This window comes from Salvelinus namaycush, chromosome 8 (genome assembly GCF_016432855.1).
Source record: "Salvelinus namaycush isolate Seneca chromosome 8, SaNama_1.0, whole genome shotgun sequence".
Taxonomy (NCBI): Eukaryota; Metazoa; Chordata; class Actinopteri; order Salmoniformes; family Salmonidae; genus Salvelinus; species Salvelinus namaycush.
The window spans coordinates 60,210,816-60,227,649 of NC_052314.1; the positions used below are offsets into that span (position 1 = coordinate 60,210,816).

General features: G+C 43.5%; 1 protein-coding gene across 1 annotated transcript in view; it reads left to right on the forward strand.

The window, feature by feature from the left end:
• Nucleotides 1–4,173: 4,173 nt before the first annotated feature.
• The window catches only part of LOC120051991 (deoxycytidylate deaminase-like), a 47,687-nt gene continuing 35,026 nt past the window's right edge, over nucleotides 4,174–16,834 (forward strand). Inside the window, exons 1-3 of the mRNA XM_038998870.1 lie at nucleotides 4,174–4,305; nucleotides 8,502–8,619; nucleotides 15,578–15,713. Of these exons, the coding sequence (XP_038854798.1) occupies nucleotides 4,238–4,305; nucleotides 8,502–8,619; nucleotides 15,578–15,713 (322 nt within the window). The 5' untranslated portion in view covers nucleotides 4,174–4,237. The remainder of the gene's footprint in view (nucleotides 4,306–8,501; nucleotides 8,620–15,577; nucleotides 15,714–16,834) is intronic.

Here is a 16,834-nt window from a genome sequence, read left to right on the forward strand (position 1 = left end):
AAACACTTGTTCATCAGTTTTCTCTGAGTTCTCCATAGACTTCATTGTGTGGTGGTGGTGAAGCTTTAGCTGCTAAGCACATTTCTGGAGAGTTAGGTCAGTGGGCTCTCCGCTCTACTTGTGGTTTAACACGAGAATTCTGCAGCATTCTTGTCGTTGGTAGTCATGTGCTACATCCCAAATAGAACCCTATTCCCTACATAGTGAGATAATGATTGGGCCCCTGGTCAAAAGTAGTGCACTATATAGGGAATAGGGTGCCATTTGACACTCAGACGTGGCTTTCTTCAGATGCTACCTCTGGTTCAGTCCTCCACCGCTATTAGCTAAGCTGCTAAAATTGCTCTAATGGTAAGTAGAGCTTTGATGTTGCTGAGAGCAGTTCCACCCGTCTTTCCCCACTTAAATCATTTGCCCCCCAGCGACCCCTTCAAAGCCAAAGTCATCTCAAAGTTACCTGTTTTATCCCCTAAACTCACTTTAACTGTAAAACATTCCATTGAACAATTCTACTACAGCAGAATTAGCTCGAATGTACTCAAACTGACTAGAATACAACAGTAAGTTGCATAATGATGACGTCTATTTTAGCAGTAATCTGTCACACTATACATTGACATAGGATATCGCTCAAGCACTTTTACAGATACGGACACCTAACGTACGGCGCTAGGGAATGACGTCAGGGGTTAAGGTATCAAGTAATTGGATTGAAGTTGATACCTTTGTTACCCTTCTAGAAGTCTCGTTCCCATCCGATGCCTGTGTGTAAGTCTGGCCAAGTGAGACTACCTTTTCGGACCAGTCAGTCAAACACCATTTTGAGAAGGGCACCATCATGAGTTTGTGACATGGTCAACACGAGGCAGAGGGACACATCTTTGGTGAAAATAGAGCCTGCATCAAAGAGAGAGGAGAGAGGAGAGAGGAGAGAGGAGAGAGGAGAGAGAAAAAGTTAGTTGTCAATACACTCCCTATTCAACTCAAACAAACACCTAAACAAACTACTGAAATACATATTTACGTAATCAACAACAGCATGACTGATGCATTCCTTAGGAAAAGCCATTTTAATCTTAATTGGTTTAGCAACAGTGGAATTCAATGCATCTGGCCAATATCTCTTGGAGATCCATTCCTCCTGAAAGTGGCAGAAGGGGGGAGGGAGAGAGAGGGGCAGAGAGAGAGAGAGAGAGGGAGAGAGAGTGTGCCTACTACAGCAGGAAGATGTGTGACCTGTTGCCACAAGAAAATAGCAACCAGTGAAGAACAAACATCATTGTAAATACAACCCATATTTATGTTTATTTATTTTCCCTTTTGTACTTTAACTATTTGCACATCGTTACAACACTGTATATAGACATAATACGACATTTGAAATGTCTTTATTCTATTGTAACTTCTGTGAGTGTAATGTTTACTGTTCATTTGTATTGTTTATTTCATTTTTGTTTATTATCTACTTCACTTGCTTTGGCTATGTTAACATATGTTTCCCATGCCAATAAAGCCCTTGAATTGAATTGAATTGAGAGAGAGACCCATACCATATGGCAGACCAACTGAGCATTGGGCCTATTACACACAATGCAGGAGGTCATTTCCATGTAAAAGGACCCATGAGCACCAACAAGTGAAGTTCATAGGAGCAAATTTCATGGGAAATTTTCTTGTTACTTACAACGTCATGCTAACCACATTAGCACACATTAGCTCAACCGTTCTGCGGGGGGGGGGGGGGGGGGGGGGGGGGGGGTCACTGCTCTCGTAGGGGTTAAAGGGTAGTAGAAATACATCAAAACACAATAATGTTGAAGTAAAGACCTCTGCCAACTAATATCAACCCGTATTTAGTTTGGGATAAATTATTTGCCGTCTGCAAGTTTAAGAAACAATGCCTTGTGCTTTGAAATTCCTTAACCAAAAACCCACATACAGTATCTATAAGATATTTTCTAATTTCAAGGCACAAGGCAAAGTTCACAGAAGTAACAAGTAAAGATAGACATACCAATTAGTTAGTGTTTTTACTGATATACATTTTTGTTTATGAATTATTAAGTGATTAAAACTTGTAATTATGTTACCAAATCCGTAACGGAATTACTGCAATTGAATTGGCTACAATGAGAAATCATAGCTAGGTCACTTGCTACTGTCTTCCCTTCCACTGGCATACTGTTATGTTCAGATCCAGTTAATTTGACCTCTCCCGGAACTTACCAACGCCTACCCTCGCTTTCCATTTACTGTAACCAGCATCTGCACCCACTGAGCACCGACCGACACGGACATCCATGGACGTTGAAAAGTAGGTGAAATTTGGTTAGTCCACCCTGGCCTTAATTTCATTCGACATCCTTTTTTTGGTCCGGACCCGCCTTGATTTCAACGTCCACAGACGTAGATTGGTTTAGACCAAATCTGAACCAATCATATATGTCTATGTTTCATAAGTTTGGAAAGCACAATACAGTACAGTACAGTGAAGCACAGTGGAGTACAGTAGAGTGCAATACAGTAAAATAAAGAAAAGTAGAGTTCAGTACAGTAGGCCTACAGTAAAGTAGAGTTGGTTACATTACAGTAGAGCACAATAGAGTAGAGTACAGTGTAATGTACTGTATTGTACTGTACTATACTCTACTTCAGTGGTTCCCAACCAGGGGTACTTGGCCTATCCACAGGGGGTACTTGAGAAGACTCACGAGACCATAGGCCTACTGGTAAAATGCACATGAGGGGGTAAATCAGGGGTACTCCGGGCAGAGCAAAATAGTTGGTGGTACAGTAAACGAAAAGGTTGGGAACCACTGCTCTACTCTACTGTCCTGTACTGAATTCTACTATACTGTACTCTACTGTGCTGTACTGTGATGTCCAAACTTGTGAAACATTAGACGTCTATGATTGGTTCAGATTTGGTCTGGTCCGGACCAACCAAATCTGTGTGCCGTCATTGTAAATAATAATTTGTTCTTAACTGACTTGCCTAGCTAAATAAAGGTTCAATAAAATAAAATAAAACAAATGTGGTCTTGTTTAGGGGCAGAACTCATTAGAATAATAGCACGTTTGTAGAATAATACCCATATATGCAAAGGAAGATATTGCATATTTCTCCCTTTGTACCTATTCAGGATACATCACCACGCTAAATTCCCAATCTGGTCTTCATACTGTACCATCATAGCCACCTAATCATCCCCAGTTTACAGTTGGCTGATTCATCCTCCCTCCTCTCCCCTGTAACTATTCCCCAGATCGTTGCTGTAAATGAGAATGTGTTCTCAGTCAACTTACCTGGTAAAATAAGGGTAAAATAAGATGCAGAATTCTATAATTAGGAATTTCTGTGTAGTACAGATCTGGGACCCATGATGTAATTCTGTTACTGCAATTCAGTTACCAAGTGAAATCCACTTCACTTACTGTAGTTCAATAACCAAAATAGATGTTTTCAAAGTCAAGGTGTCATGTCATAGCTGACACCCCATTCTTTCTGCAGACATCTTTGAATCTTAATTCAGGGCAGATATTTAACATCGTTTTTGGAAAACTTAGCCACATAGAACAAGGAGCTAGCTGTGTGACTGTGTGTGTCATCACAGAGAGTCAGAGGTGTGTGGCTGTGTGTGTCATCACAGAGAGTCAGAGGTGTGTGGCTGTGTGTGTCATCACAGAGAGTCAGAGGTGTGTGGCTGTGTGTGTCATCACAGAGAGTCAGAGGTGTGTGGCTGTGTGTGTCATCACAGAGAGTCAGAGGTGTGTGGCTGTGTGTGTCATCACAGAGAGTCAGAGGTGTGTTACTGTAACTGTTCTTCCCTGATGCAGATGTAAAGTTCGGTAACAGAATTATGGTACAATCTCCCTTATTTTATCTGTGGTTTTAGTAAGACACATGACTGCCACGTAGTGGCGGGGGAGGATATATTCTGTCCCTCACTTTACTGTTTTTGGTCGTATGCAGCTTCAGTTTACAGTGGCAGAGAGCACACATTTCGCAGGTTTTACATATTGTTCACAGAAGTCCACCTTGGAAGGCTAACTGTAGTTTGGCGCGCTCTACAGATGTTTGTTCAACAAGACAACTACGTGGATTTACACATTCCCTAATATAGGCTGGTGGTTGGACCTCGTGACATTTTCAAGCGCGGGAGATTTTCATGCTTGTGTTGTGTCCTACGTCCTATCTGTGACGCAGTATGCAAGTATCAGCTAGGCGACACATCACATGCAGCTTGCCAGCACAGAAGCAAAGATGAGCCAAGAAATTAAGAACGAGACATCTCAACTGAATGGGTAACTTTTTTTTGTTTTTACTTTTCACTTTGAAGTTAGCAGCGAATTGTCAGTTGTTTGATTGCATGCGTTTTACAGTAGGACTAGCTAGCTAGGCTAAGTAGTAGTAGCTAGCTAGCTAACGTAACTCCTTCAGTTCTTTGATAACACACAACTTCAATAAATAAACATAGCTCGCGTTTGTTGTTAGCAGCATTTTCAGAAAGTCATTAGACATGTAAGATAGCTAGATAGCTAAGTTACTGTACAGTATATTGAAATAAGGTCACATTCAAGCTAGGCACTTAGCTATAATGTATACCTGCCGACTAACTGCATTGGGAACAAGGTGTGTGTGTGTGTGTGTGTGTGTGTGTGTGAGAGAGAGAGAGAGAGCGACACAGACTGGGGAGGGTTGGCAGCTTCAACAGTCATCACATTCCGTGGTCGTCTCTCTCTCGACACAGAAAGTCAGAAAAAGGATTTCACACCTTAGAAACCACTGTAGCCATTCTCGGGATAAAATATCACCCTATCCTCTTCAGACATGATTATCACTTAGTCACCCCCCCCCCCCTCCTGTGTCTGTTTTGTATTTAGCATCAGGTAATATTCTCCCTACTCCCCTTAGTTCCCTATCCCATCTTGGTGAAAGACATGCGGGCGGGATGTGTAAGATGTAGAATATGGAGCCTGCATAAGCCGTGACGCGCACACACACGCACGCACGCACACACAGTTTCTCTTCAGCGGAAACTAGTGCTATATGAATAAGTGGCCCTCAAAAAGGGATGACGTGTCTCCCGCCCACCCTTGAGTGTGTGCCCATGGAATGGCAGCAGTGTTGGCACAGGGAATAAGCTAACGCTCAGGAGGGCAATGAGGACAAACACACACATCCCACACACACTACTCCTAGTCCCAACCACACTCACTCTGACTCTGTGTCAAATGTCAAACACGAGGAGCACTCTAGCTCCACCCGTAACATGCCCTCAACCGTCTCGCACACACCTGGAGGGGTTCCCGTCACCCAGCAGAGTGCCAGGAGCCCAGAAAGGTGAAGAGGACCTGGGCCAACCCCTGTGGCCCCTGGCCCTCTTCACCACCACTTTTAGCTGGCTGAGGGCCCACTTTGGCTGTTTTGATCCCCCAAAATGAGCCGGTGCCTCCCAGGGCCTTTCTACAGGCTCGATAACGGTCTCTTTGCACCGTGATTTCACGCTGTTATGAAGGCTTGAGTTCCAGATGTGTTTGATTGAAATCTGGATGGCATTTTGAGACTGGTTGCATCATGTTTGTCCTTCATCATAAATATTTTTCAGTGTATGGCACACCGCTGTTCTCTTTTTACTAGTTCAGCCTTCAAATGTATTCGACTCTCTGCTCTGCTTACACTTGTATCACCTTCATTGATGTGAAGAATGCTTTGGCTGAAGGCCTTTACCTTTTCCATATCAACCCTCAGCCTGAACTCTTTAGGCTGCCTTCAGAGCAACTGTTGCTTGCCATCGAGTTGACAGTTTGTTCATGTTCTTCTGACCAAGCTCTGCGTTTGCATTCTCATCATTGCTGTGAAGAATGCTGGGGCTGAAGGCTAGGCATATAGGCCGGCGTATTCCATATCAACTCTGAACTGGTTGCAACCATAAATGTCCTATTAAATTCCTAATTCTATGGTAGCAACCATAGGGTGCATGTATTGAGTTAGGTCGCGTACCTCTGACATTTCCATCCCCACGCAACATGCATGTTGGCAAACTTGGCATTCTGAGGGGCCTTCCTGCCTTCCCTAATACCACTCACTATGTCGAGCGTCCCTTTCTGACCGGCTTTGTGCACTTTTACTAAACCAGGTAGCCTAATGCCTTGATTTTCAAAATTCTGTTCCCAGATAGAGCCTACGATATAGGGCCGAGTATAGCCAGGAAAAGTCCTATTTTGACGTGCTGCTTGGAAGCGCGATGATAGCCTAATCCTCCCGCTCATTAAGCCAATAAGGAATAGGCATTTGTGGGAATAATAAACCCCAGAAGGGAGAACGCCCAGGAAGCATTATCCCATGGCATGTTATCTCTTCTCCCAGCAGCTGTGCGGTTGAAAATCCTGTTCAGGAAGGCCGACCACCGTTCTGCAGAGTGTAGGACATCTATGACAATCTGGTGCCTGGGAAAGCCTGTAGAGCCCAGGGGAGCGAACACACTCATCTGCGTCTCATTAAAGGACTAATGTCCTGGAGGGAAGGGTGACACTGAGACCACAGCAGCAGCTGCCATTGGAGCAGTATAGGAGAACCATGTAATTACAATGAATTGAACTTGAGCGGCATGCAATTGGGAACTGGAATGTCTGACTGTTCTAGTCATTGTAATTCTATGTCAGCATTTGAACATATGACAGCAGGAAGATTCCAGGCTTCTGAAAGACCGCGTGAACACCACCAGGTGTCAGGTTGGGAGATATTAAGGTTTGCGGCCGGTGCAGTGATGCTTTAATGAATAATGAGAAGGAAGGCCCATCTGTACAAATTGATAACAGAAGACGTTTAAGCTACCAAAGCTTCCCCGGAGACTAATGCTTAATTAGATGTATCAAGGAAGAGTCAGACACTCCCTAAAAAGCTGGATCAAATTGAAAGTCTGTATTGGAAGGTGGAGGCCTACTCAACCGAAAATGTGTTTCAATTCATGTTTTATTCCTCTCATCTTGTGTTGTTAAACATTTTTAACAAATCAAATCTCTACATCAACTGTAAATGATTTTACAACAGCCTCTCTAACTAGATTCTTTAGGCCTAATTAAATGCAATATGCCACATCATTTGATCAAGCCGCAATGAAAAACACACAAGCAGTTTCTTTGTCTTTTGAGCAAAGACGGCCCCTCTGCCCTATGATGTGCGCCACTTAATGCGTCCGAACGCCTGGAAATGTCACTTCACTTTAAAGTTTGTCCCCGTTTGGCATTCTTGCTCCGCATGCTGGCAACCATTAGCCAATTTTGAAACGTAGGGACGAGAGATCTCACAGTGCGAGCTGTGGAGGAGTTCAAAGTGTCAGACTTTCTCCTTCTCTCTTTGATCCCTTAATTTCTTTCTAGTCCAGTCGTGTCTGCGGGGGTATGGGCGAAAGACGTCACCGATCTTGTCTTTGTAGACAGGCAGACGTGGTGCGTTGCCGGACAGCAATGGGTCTCGATTGCCAACCTAGGGCAATAGGGACGCTCTTTCATTTCTTAGTCATGTGACAGCCAGGTGGGTAGGGTTTAATTGCCAGGTTGAAACGCACGGCCGAGAGATCACACTCCAAACTGTGGAGGAGTTCAAAGTATCCCTTCCTCTTCTGCCGTCGCTGTGTCTTTGGATCCACTTTAGAGAGTGCTTTGTAGACAGGCAGACATGGCATCTAGGCCTAGATCTATGGCACGATCCGCCCTAGGTTGGCGTGACAGCCAGATGGGTAGGGTTTAATTGCTGGGTACTGCTGCTTCAGTTTCCAAGGTGCTCCAGCCTGACCCAGTGGGACTTTCTACGACTGTACCCATAATAGCTCCCGGTTCCTGTGTCTGGATCCGTAATGGTGGGTGAGTGGCCTGTAGCACAGCAGTAAAGAGAGGATATAATGGTTTTCAAAACCCGAAGAATGTACGCTGAGATAGTGAGGTCTCTAGACAGGGGTGTTGTAATTATAGGGAGTGGGCGTCTGTTCTCCGTTGGGTTAAGACCCAGGTTTGAAGCCCTTTGAATCGTCGCACTGTTGGCCGTGTGAGGATGTGTGTGAAGTGTCCGACTGAACTTGTGTTCGCGTTCACGGCGGCACGCGTGTTCCTTTGTAGAGCAAGAGGACGGAGACCGAGACTACATCATGCTGACCTCTAGTGAAACCTGCGAACAATGCCACTGACTGCTCCTTTTTGACAAATTAGCCTTTTGAAGGTTCTATTTTTGGTTTTACGCCATCCCTCACTACCTTGTCACTTTCCTTCTATTCTGTCTTATCCCTCTGACTCACCCGTTCTCCTTCCCTCTCCCTCCTCAACCTCTAACGCTACCCTCCTTTTCTCTTTTCCTCTTCTCTCTTTCTCTTCCTCACCTTTCTTTCGCCCATTTTTCTGACCTCCATTTTCTTTTGTCTCCATTTTTTTCTCTCCCGTTCTGACCTTTCTCCATTTTCTTTTCTCTCTGTCCTTTCTCCCTCTCCTCTCTTCCCCTCCATCAGGACCCCGTCCTCTGATCCTGCTCAGACGAAGAAGCGTGAGGACTACCTGGAGTGGCCTGAATATTTCATGGCTGTAGCCTTCCTGTCAGCTCAGAGAAGCAAGGATCCCAGCTCACAGGTAAACGCATATATATATTATATATACACACACAACTCAAAGAAGCATTCAAGATCCTAGGTAACATTACCACCCCCTACCCCCCTCGTCATTGATCCTGACCCCCCCCCAGCCCTCCAACCTGCTTTCTCTCCATTTCTCCCTCTACCACGGCTGTGTAAGGCGTCCATTGCCCCGCCTGTTGTTAAATATTAATCCAGATGCCAGGCCCTTCGCCCTCAATAAGGCCTCCCTGCTTTTCTGATCAGGCCCTGGCACGGACGCCTTTCTTTGACACTGCCGGTCAAGACGGCGGCGGGTATTTGATTGAGTTCCCAGAGTTCCTGGCTGTGGGGCAAGCACCTGGTTTGGGGGGTGTTTCAAGCAGTTGGGGGGCTTAGCCCTAGTCTGCCTTAGTCAGGGATTGGTTTTCTGGTTGGATGTCGGTTTTGATTTGTTTCGACACCTATACCCCCTGTCTGCACTGCTGTCTAGTTTGGTGATCGACCTAGAGCTTGTTTTGAAATGGATTTCTGACCCACAGAAGTGGATGGACGGAGTGAGGGATATCAGTATAATGGAGGGGGGAAAAATGGCTACAGGTTTTCAATCCTTTTCAATCCTAAAAGTATTTGGGCAAAAAGGTATGTCTTGAGGGAAGTCTGGACTATGCAGGGTTTATTAGGGAATTTAAATCAATAAATTACTCGATCCAGATGTATGAAAGTGTATATGTGCACTTTAGTGTGTGTGAGTAAATACAAAAGTCTCTCTCCCCCAAGCCCCGCCCCCTGTCACTCAAGGAGCGCTTTTGTTGTTGCTCGACCACGAGACACTTGCGTTCAATAATAGAAATCCACAAGCATTCTATAATTACACTATTAGTTTGTTTCTTACATCTGCAAACAGCTATTCTCTTTTCTTAGCAACTTGCCACTAAATCGTGTTAACTGCTAATGCTAAATGCTCGTTATAGCTAGCTAATACATGTACCGAGTCAGAGCAAACGTAGCTAGCTATACAGCCTGATACCAGTGAAGATTTAGGCCTAAATCAGCATGTTTGTGCAACATGCTTCTAAACCAAAGAGTATTAGGCAAAGCATGAGTATGTAAGCTACATGAAGTAGTGAAGAGAGATCAACATTTTTAATGTAGCCAAAGATTATAGTGTCCCGAAGGAAACACTGACCAACACTTTGGTTCCTACCCTGTCACAACTCCTCCCTGGCATTTTCATTCGTTGTCATGTCAAACAACACTGTATGCCCACTATTATATTCTAACTATTGGATTAAAATAAAAATTATATTTCCATGATTCCAACAGTTCACCCAAGTGTTTAAATCGCAAGTCAAATTGCAATTGCAACATTTGGTTAAAAATCACAATTGCAACATTTGCCAATAATGTGCAGCGCTATGTGGCAGTGTGGATATGATCTCAAATTAGTGCAGGAAATGCAGACATTTATGAAAATGACGAAGAATTCTGAGTTGAAGTTTAATTGAACAGTATAAAACAATCAGAATGGAGAGAGACCCATTGAAATCACTTGTGCTGCCACCCTAGGGTCACGCACTACTCATAAATAATAAAAAAAATATATATATTATTCAAAACCATAAAATACCATAAAATAATATCGTCAACATATGAACCACAGCTAATGAAGTCACTGAAACCCTTAAAGAGCTGCAGTCTGTTTTGGAATGGGTGGCCAGTAATAAACTGGTCCTGAACATCTCTAAAACTAAGAGCATTGTATTTGGTACAAATCATTCCCTAAGTTCTAAACCTCAGCTGAATCTGGTAATGAATGGTGTGGCTGTTGAAGAAGTTGAGGAGACTAAATTACTTGGTGTTACCTTAGTTTACAATCTATCATGGTCAAAACGTGTAGACTCAATGGTTGTAAAGATGGGGAGAGGTTTGTCTGTGATAGAGATGTCCTGCTTTTTTGACAACACACTCCACAAAGTAAGTCCTGCAGGCTCTAGTTTTATCTAATCTTATTTATTGTCCAGTCGAGTGCCGCAAGGAAAGACTTAGTTAAGCTGCTGCTGGCCCAGAACAGAGTGGCACGCCTGGCTCTTCATTGTAATCAGAAGGATTATATAAATACTATGCATGCCAGTCTCTCTTGGCTACAAATTGAATCACTTATTTTTATTAAAAAAACATTGTGTTGAAAATCCCAAATTGTTTGCATCGTCAATTTACGCACAGCTCTGACACGCATACACACTTACCCCACCAGACATGCCACCAGGGGTCTTTTCACAGTCTCCAAATTCAAGAAAGTGTACAGTATTATATAGAGCCATTATTGTTTGGAACTCTGTTCCATCTCATATTGCTCAAATTAAGTGCAAACCTGGTTTCAAAAAACAGATTAAGCAACACCTCACGGCACATCTCTCCCCTAATTGACGTAGATAGTTTGTGTGTATGTATTGATATGTAGGCTACGTGTGCCTATACATCTTTTACATGTTCTGTCCTTGAGCTGTTTTTGTCTATTAATGTTCTACATTATGTCACGTTTTGTGTGGACCCCTGGAAGAGTAGCTGCTGCTTTTGCAACAATGGGGATCCTAATAAAATACTAAAATATACCGTCAAACATGAGAAAAATACCATGATATGCTGGCCATATCGCCCAGCCCTCGATGAGAGCTGGCTCTGCTCCTCTGTGATAAGCTCAACCCCAGGGGAAGGGGGACGGAGGGGGGAGAGGCCAGTGGGGCACAGCAGGGGGTCTACGGATCCAGTAATCCTCCATCCCTCCCTCCCTCTGACTCCACACCTGCTGCTGGGAGTTAGTGCCTTTAGAAAGTATTCACACCCTCTGACTTGTTCCACATTTTATTGTGTTAAAGCCTGAATTCAAACTGGATTAAATAGATTTTTTTTCACTCACCCATCTACACATAATGACAAAGTGAAAAATTCAATTTCTTTTCATCCCAAAAAACTCCATAGTCCTTGCCAATGACAAGCATACCCATAACATGATGCCACCACCACCATGCTTGAAAATATGAAGAGTGGTACAATGTTGTGGCTCCATCTTCAGTTTTCTCCGATCACAGCCATTCAACTCTAACTGTTTCAAAGTCCCCTTGGCTTTGTTCTGTGTGTGTGCGCGAGTGAGTGCACATGAGATGCGTGTCTAGAAAACCTCCCTGGTCTTTGTGGTTGAATCTGTGTTTGAAATTCACTGCTCAATTGAGGGAACTTACAGATAATTGCATGTGTGGGGTACAGAGATGAGGCAGTCATTCAGAAATCACGTTAAACATAATTACTGCACACAGTGAGTCCATGCAACTTATTGTGATTTGTTAAGTTCAGGAGTAAAATGTTTCTTATTTAGCCTTGCCATAACAAAGGGGTTGAATACTTATTGACTCAAGACATTTCAGCTTTTCAATTTTGTAAAAAATATTTCTAAAAACATAATTCTACTTTGACATTATGGATTATTGTGTGTGTGGGCCAGTGACCGAGAATCTAAATATAATCCATTTAAAATTCTGTCTAACACAACTAAATGTGGAAAAAGTCAGGAGGTGAGAATACTTTCTGACGGCACTAGTTACCAACCAGCCCAGAAAGAACGATTGGGGGGGAGATCAAGAGACAGAGGGAATGAGAGCGAGAAAGAAAGGTAGGAAATTTCAACAAGTCTTCTCTAATGACCTCTCCTTTCTAAACTAGTTCAGGATGTTGTCTTGTCTCCACGAGAGAGAGAGAGAGGTGGAGGCGATGGGGATTAGAAGAACGACAGAAAGAAAAGTTTTTAAGCCAGCCAAGCCTTCCCTGATCAAAACAGTGTGAGGATGAAACAGAGGGTTGGCGCTTTAGTCGTCTATCCTTCCTTTATTTTCTCCTTTTTCCCTCTCGGAAGAAAGGGATATCTGGCGCCGTTTCATGTCTCTCAGCGACGGGTCCTCGCGAGGCCTCTGTGTTTACAGACCGCCACGGGGGGGCCGAAGGACGAAGCTTCCGCCTTCCGCTTTTGCCACAATTCCCCCCCATTTATCTGACCACCTTAGTTGACGCAGTCCACCAACAAGAAAGTGCGGTAGCTTATCCCTCAGTGGGCACTCTCTCAAGAAGCCACTGTTTCTTAGTCGTCGCCCCCCCCCCCCCCCTCTGTCAATGTGGTCGTGTGTACACTACAGCCTCTGTTTTAAGGCTCAGCTCTCTCTAGTCTTTACCCTCTTCCCTCGTCAGATGTACCCTTCAAATAGGCCCCCTACATTAATTCAGCAATGCTCTCTAGACAGGCGCATGTGTGCATAGCACAAATCCAAGGGGACGCGAGTCGAGACTGAACTTAATTTGATCTGTGATCTGAACAGCTACACTACGTATCATCTTCAAGCTTCGTCTGACTTTGTCTTAGTCAGTCCTATGACACAGAGAAGGACCCTCTATCATTTCGCGCTCTCTCCCTCTCTGACTCGCTCGTCTTTTTGTCTCTCCCTCTCGGTCTCTATGGTTGACTTCGTCTTTCACACATTTCTCTGACACACTTTTATCATTCTAACATATGAGTGATGGAGCTGGGTGGAGAGTAGGGGGGGGTTGATGTATTGATGGATGGGGTGAGGCTAGGGGGGGGGGGGGTGAGTGGGTCTTTTTAAAGTGATAAGGGGCCTGGCGGAGCGTTTCTAGCCCTGATCAAAGCACAGCGTCCTGGGGAGAGCCATGGCGGGGGGTGGGCTCTCTAGGTCGTTTGATGTGTTGGAGCTATGCCAGTTCACCTGGAGAAAACTAACAGTACAGTGAAGGGCATACGGTTCCGCACCCTCATTGGTTAGATGACCGATCATTATTAGCCAAGAAGTGGTTAGAAAACGTCAATGTTTTTGTGAGTTAGATTAGAATCCCTCCTGATTGGCTGTTCCACTGTGTTCGTTATGGTGGAGTAGAGGTTTTGTGCTTGCATGTGATTCCTGATAAGTTGATGTCCCCTTCCCCCCCACTCTCATCTCTCTCGCTCCATCTCTAATTGGCCTAGCTCTCAGCTGGAGAGCCCTCTTCTCTTTCCCAACTCTCTAAACCACTGAACATTGACCTCCACCCTTCATGCCAAGTTGCTCTGCCTCTACTTACATACAGTGGGCTCCAAAATTACTGCCACCCCTGACTGGCAATGCAAAAACAATACTTTAAAAAATATAATCAATATAATCATAGAGAGACTCAAAATACCAACATGTGAGATACTGTACTTTTATTAATGTTTCAATGGAACCCACCAAAATCATTTATTGATTTAATTAAAAATCAATGTCCTCCAAATCAAGGTTTCACAATTAATGGCACCCTTAAAGATGATTGTAAGTAACATATACCAAAATTAAACCAGAAACTTAAATAAGTGGAATTTAATTCATTGAAGTGTCAAGGAACTATATTGAGCCATTACATCACTTCCTGTTTCACTAGGGTATAATGAGGTAACACACATGCAATATCCCTTTGCCATCCAACACCATGAAGAAAACAAAAGAACTGGCAGTTCAAAAGAGACAGATGGTCGTAGACCTTCATAAATCTGGTAATGGCTACAAGAAGATCCACAAACGACTGAGCACTGTCAGGGCAATTATTTAAAAAAAATCAAAAGATATGGAACACTTGAAAACCTTACGGGTAGAGGATGCAAATGCATTTTGCCCCCCAGGATAGGGAGGAGGATGGTGAGAGAAGCAACAAAATCCCCATGAATCACTGTGAAAGAATTGCAGGCCTTGGTGGCATCTTGGTGTCACCAGGTTTCAAAAAGCACCATCAGACGCCACCTCCACAACCACAGGCTCTTTGGAAGGGCTGCCAGAAGAAAGCCCTTTCTGACCCCAAGACACAGACGCAAATGCTTGGAGTTTGCCAAACATCATTTAAATTATGACTGGAAGAAGGTGCTGTGGTCAGATGAGACCAAAATTGAACGTTTTGGTCAGATACAGCATCGGCATGTTTGCTGTCGAAACAGAGATGCATACAAGGAGAGGCACCTCATACCCATGGTGAAATATGGGGATGGGTCAGTGATGTTTTGCGGCTGTTATAATTCCAGAGATCCAAGGCCACTGGTTAAGATTTGATGGCATAATGAATTCCACCAAGTATCAGGCAATTTTGGCTGACAATCTGGTTGCCTTTGCCAGAAGTCTGGGACTTGGCCATAGGTGGACTTTCCAACAAGACAATGACCCAAAACATACCTCAAGATCCACACAGAAATGGTTCTGTGACAACAAAATCAATGTTCTGCCATGGCCATCTGTCGCTGGACCTCAATCCAATCGAAAACCTGTGGGCTGAGTTGAGGGCAGTTGATAAGCGCAAACCCAAGAACGTGAAGGATCTTGAAAGGATCTGCATAGAGGAATGGTCCAAAATCCCTCCAAATGTGTTCCCTTTCCTGTAATGTTTGACAAGGTTAAGACTCCATGCTGTTTATCCTTGCCAGAGGTGGTTGCACTAAGTACTAAATGAGGAGTGCCAATAATTATAAAACCTTGATTTTGGTGACATTAATTTTGTATTAAATCATTGTATGATTTTGGTTGGTTCCATTGAAACATTAATAAAGTACAGTATTTCTCACATGTTGGTATTTTGAGTCTCTCTATAATTATATTGTTATTTTTTTAAGTATTGTTTGTGCATTGCCAGTCAGGGGTACCAGTAATTTTGGAGCCCACTGTATACTTGCATCAATGTTAAATTCTTAGACCTACATGCTAGGCTAGATTGGGTAGAAAAATATCTTCTCACCCAAATACATAATGTTTTGCCATTTTTTGTTGTTGAGGGGGAACAATGATACGCCCAGTCACATCTTCTAGCCTAGATGCAACACAGTTGAGAAATAATATGCACACTCTGTCTGAACGTTAAATGAACTCTCGGTCTCTGTCTCTCTCTCTCTGTCTCTCTCTCTGTGTTTCCCCCCCTAGGTTGGAGCATGTATTGTTAACCAGGAGAATAAGATAGTGGGCATCGGCTACAACGGCATGCCCAACGGCTGTGATGATGACCTGCTGCCCTGGTCCCGCTCTGCTGACGACAGACTGGATACCAAATATCCTTATGGTAGGATCTACCAAGGAACATCACTATAGTACCACAGTCCACTACCAAGTATCCATATGGTAGGATCTACCTAGGGACATCACTATAGTACCACAGTCCACTACCAAGTATCCTTATGGTAGGATCTACCTAGGGACATCACTATAGTACCACAGTCCACTACCAAGTATCCTTATGGTAGGATCTACCTAGGGACATCACTATAGTACCACAGTCCACTACCAAGTATCCTTATGGTAGGATCTACCTAGGGACATCACTATAGTACCACAGTCCACTACCAAGTATCCTTATGGTAGGATCTACCTAGGGACATCACTATAGTACCACAGTCCACTACCAAGTATCCTTATGGTAGGATCTACCTAGGGACATCACTATAGTACCACAGTCCACTACCAAGTATCCTTATGGTAGGATCTACCTAGGGACATCACTATAGTACCACAGTCCACTACCAAGTATCCTTATGGTAGGATCTACCTAGGGTCATCACTATAGTACCACAGTCCACTACCAAGTATCCTTATGGTAGGATCTACCTAGGGACATCACTATAGTACCACAGTCCACTACCAAGTATCCTTATGGTAGGATCTACCTAGGGACATCACTATAGTACCACAGTCCACTACCAAGTATCCTTATGGTAGGATCTACCTGGGGACATCACTATAGTACCAAAATCAAATTTTATTTGTCACATACACATGGTTAGCAGATGTTAATGCGAGTGTAGCGAAATGCTTGTGCTTCTAGTTCCGACAATGCAGTAATAACCAACAAGTAATCTAACCTAACAATTCCACAACTACTACCTTATACACACAAGTGTAAAGGGATAAAGAATATGTACATAAAGATATATGAATGAGTGATGGTACAGAACGGCATAGGCAAGATGCAGTAGATGGTATAGAGTACAGTATATACATATGAGATGAGTAATGTAGGGTATGTAAACATAAAGTGGCATAGTTTAAAGTGGCTAGTGATACATGTATTACATAAAGATGGCAAGATGCAGTAGATGATATAGAGTACAGTATATACATATACATATGCGATGAGTAATGTAGGGTATGTAAACATTATATTTAGTGGCATTGTTTAAAGTGGCT